At 31.2% G+C, this 3,968-nt stretch overlaps 1 protein-coding gene across 1 annotated transcript; it reads left to right on the top strand.

Moving 5' to 3' along the window:
* Positions 1–1,093: 1,093 nt before the first annotated feature.
* LOC125830804 (thioredoxin H2-like) lies at positions 1,094–2,473 on the top strand. The gene is made up of 3 exons (XM_049509977.1): positions 1,094–1,301; positions 1,973–2,095; positions 2,317–2,473. The coding sequence occupies exons 1-3, from the start codon at positions 1,158–1,160 to the stop codon at positions 2,455–2,457; spliced, it is 408 nt and encodes a 135-aa protein (XP_049365934.1). The 5' UTR covers positions 1,094–1,157; the 3' UTR covers positions 2,458–2,473.
* The last annotated feature ends 1,495 nt before the right edge of the window (positions 2,474–3,968 follow it).

Raw genomic sequence — 3,968 nt, 5'->3', positions numbered from 1 at the left:
CTATCATTTTCTTGTATGCAATGCTATCCAGCTTTTCCCTTAACTAAAATTGAAGCTTTATGCTGTTTTTCATCCTGTAATCATATTCCTATTTTCAAAATAATATGAATCAATACTTTAGAGAACATTGTTTCTGTCACCAATAATAATATTCTAAAATAATACTACAATTGTTAATAGATATAATGTTCTTTTTCAAGTATTGGTTCCTATTATTTTCAGATATAAAATTACTAGATGAAGAATATAACTAATAAAGTAGCTGTATATACTAATAAACAACTTTTTCCCAGGTTGACATTATGGTAAAAAGAAAAAACTTACCTGTTCACCCAAAGTCAATACATGCCTGTCATGTCATGTGCTTGAATTACAGTGATGCAACGATGATTTTTATCAAGGAAACAAGATTTAAAATATTAAAAAGTAAATATACGAAAAAGTTGAACAAGATAACATCTACTATGTCTACATAAAAGATAATTGTAACTATGTATCAACAATATTTTCTACGAAATAGGGTTCAGATAAACCCCTTAAGTCCTTACTAGCTTCGCCCCTGCTTGAATAATATACTATTTTTACTTTATCAATTATTAATTAATCATTTAATCATAGTAAGTTATACTCCTATTTTAATTTGTTTGTCTACATATCTTTAGTTTAAGACAACAAATTCAAAAGTCTACTTAGCTTTTTTATACTCCGTACCAAGTTAAAATCAGCCAAATAAATTAAATAATTTCGACATCTTCCCGCCGTTATCTTCTTGGTGACCTCAATAGCGTAATATTATGTTATATTGTCAGCGTATAACATTTAAAACACATTAGAATAAAGTGATAATGACACTAAATTGGAAATATTGGACCAAAGGACCTTTACCAATTAAACAAAAAAGCAATTTAGCATCAAAATCTTTAATTTTTTTATATGAATAAAAAAAAATGTAATGGTCGACCTAATGAACATATTCTATACTCATTTATAAGTTATTTTTACATTTAAAGAAAGAAAAATTTGTACATCAGCAACCTCTATAAATAGGGTCTTTGCAAAACTCTAAGCTCCAACTTATCAAATATAAAAAATAACCTCTTAAAAACTAGAAGTTAAAAAAGAGGGAAATTTTTTTTTTTTAAATAACTTGAAGAAAAATGGGTGGTTATTACTACCCAACATGGCCTGAATTTAACAAGAAGCCAATCACACCACAAATCAAGGGGTCTCAAGTCATTGCTTTCCACTCTTCAACAAAATGGAAGCTCCATTTTGATTCTTTGAAAGATACAAACAAATTGGTAATGATCATTTTACACTATATATCACTCTATTGTAACATGTTGTAGAGCCCGTTTCGATTACCTGATGGTAAATAGTTGATAAGCTTTTTAAGGGTTGAAAATCATTTGAAAGTGTTTGAAACTGATTTTATAAATAAATAGTTAAGTATTTAGATAGAAGTGTTGAAACTGGTAACTATTTTGATTCTTTGAAAGATATAAGCAAATTCGTAATCATTTTCACACTATCACTCTATTTTAACAAATTGTAGAGCCTGTTTTGATTAGCTGATAGTAAATAGCTAATAAGCTTTAAGTGCTAAAAATCATTTTAAGTGTTTGAAATTGATTTTATAAATTAACAATTAAGTATTTGGATAGAAGTGCTCAAACTAGTATCTGTTTTGATTATTTGAAAGATACAAACAAATTGGTAATCATTTTTACACTATCACTATATTTTAACCTATTGTAGGGCCTGTTTTCATTAGCTAATGGTAAATAGCTGATAAGCTTAAAGTGCTGACGCTTGACAATCATTTTTAAATGTTGAAACTGATCTTATAAATAAATAGTTACGTATTTAGATAAAAGTGCAGAAACCGATAACCACTTTGGTTCTTTGAAAGATACAAACAAATTGTAAATTATTATATGGTACTAATCATTTGCCCTGTTTGATCTACTAGGTTGTTATTGACTTCACAGCTACATGGTGTGGTCCTTGCAAAAACATGGATCCAATTATCAATGACTTTGCTTCCAAATATACAGATGTTGAGTTTGTCAAGATTGATGTTGATGAATTAGTTGTACGACTTCTTTAACTTCACAATCCTTTTCTTTTTTTCGAGTTTAATTTCTATAAATTGACGTATTTACACAATCAGGTCCACTTATAAGATAATTACAAGCAAACCTCTATAATAAATGTCACAATGTTGTAAAAAATAATAATTTATAACGTCAGTGCATATATCTTAAATCATTTTCAATGATACTAATTGCTCGAATCTTGGACGATTGGAAACAGGATGTAGCTCTGGAATACGAGGTTCAAGCTATGCCAACGTTCGCGTTGATGAAGAGAGGGAAGGTTGTTGACAAGATTGTGGGAGCAGATAAAGATGGACTAAAGATGAAAATTGAGAAACACAAAGCTAGCTTATACTAAGCAAACCAAAGGGAAATACAAAGGAATGACACTTCCTGTGTTGAATAAAATACATGTCTTTGCGCGAATTTTCAATTGGATGATATTGATCGAGTGGTCTCAGTTATGATTTTTTAACTGATACAACTAGCTGTGTATTCATCTCAAGTTCTTGTTCAGTTCGGATTGTGAAATTTCGAAGAGGCTGACTAAAGCACTATTTTTTGTTACATTTATATTTGAATAAGAAAATGTCTATCTGTTTTTTGTGTTCATGTCTTTTCCATAAAAAGTATATTTGATTTGATCAATAAATGCAAGTAAAATACATGTAGTCAGAGCAACTTTGAGGTTTGACAAATACACAAAAGTTTGCAAGATGTCCACTCCCGAATGGGTCTGCAGTGCGCAATTCAAATTTAGTCGGAGTTCCAATGCAGGTTTTGAATACTAGGTGGGAAGCCAAAATAAAGAAAAAGTTTGCCAGATGTCAAACAGAATTACAAGGAGAATATGTAATTTGTTAATTGGAAGTAATTTTGTAACTGGTCTGCAGTGTGCAATTTAAATTTAGTTGGAGCTCCAATGCATGTTTTAAATACAAGGGGCACTACACCATTTTAGGCCTACGGCCTCACTAATTCTGGACAACGCTTGTAAAGTGTTGCCTAAAATATTTTTGGGGACGCTTTCAAAGTGTAGCCTAAGTTTTTAACTTTTAGCTACACTTTATATTGACAACATTTAAAAAGTGTACTCTTTAATGGTATAAGCTACACTTTATAAGTGTTGTTACAGTATGGTATAATTCACAACAACTATTAACATATATGGTGTAACATCTGACAATTTAAAATGAATATGAAGAAGCTTGAAATTGGAAGTAGTCATTTTTGGAAAAATTCAGAATTTGGAAATTTGGCTAAGTTCAGAATCTGGAAATTTGGCTAAATTCAGAATCTGGAAAATTTGGTTAAGTGTGGAAAAAAAAAGAGTTTTTGGTCAACTTCAAACAATCATAACTCCTGTCTCAGGATGAGTTAGGTGTATTTCCAGACATGTTTGGAAAGACCTTGGAATGACCTTTCCAACGCCACTGAGTTTGCTCGATTCCGAGTTCGTATGAGTGAGTTATGCCCTTTGGAAGTTGGGCAGTTGTCAGGGATTTCCGTCCGGAAAATTTTAAAGGTATTTTGGTCTTTTCCCTAATCAATTGTTTTGGTTATATTAAAGTGTTAGACTGATTTTAGATCAGTTTGTCTCATTTTTTAAAAGAGAAAAGAGCTAGGGCTTGGGAGAGAAGAGAGAAAGAAGAGAAGGAAGAGGAGAATGAGAAGAGCAATCAAGGAGATCATCGTGGATATCGTCGGGGGTGATCCCTACTAGGTATGTGAGTTCATAGTGATGGGTTGATTCTTTCCCCCACACACCAAACTCATTTTATTATTGAGAAAAGATTGGTTGTGTTGTTTGGAGTTGTTGGTTGTGTTGTTGATATTGTTAATTGTGTTGTTGAAGTCCCTTGTTGATTT

This window comes from Solanum verrucosum, unplaced genomic scaffold, assembly GCF_900185275.1.
Source record: "Solanum verrucosum unplaced genomic scaffold, falcon-dt-bn FXZP01000154.1, whole genome shotgun sequence".
Lineage (NCBI taxonomy): Eukaryota > Viridiplantae > Streptophyta > Magnoliopsida > Solanales > Solanaceae > Solanum > Solanum verrucosum.
The sequence above is the reverse complement of the archived record's forward strand: the minus strand, read 5'-3'. Positions and strand labels throughout refer to the sequence as shown.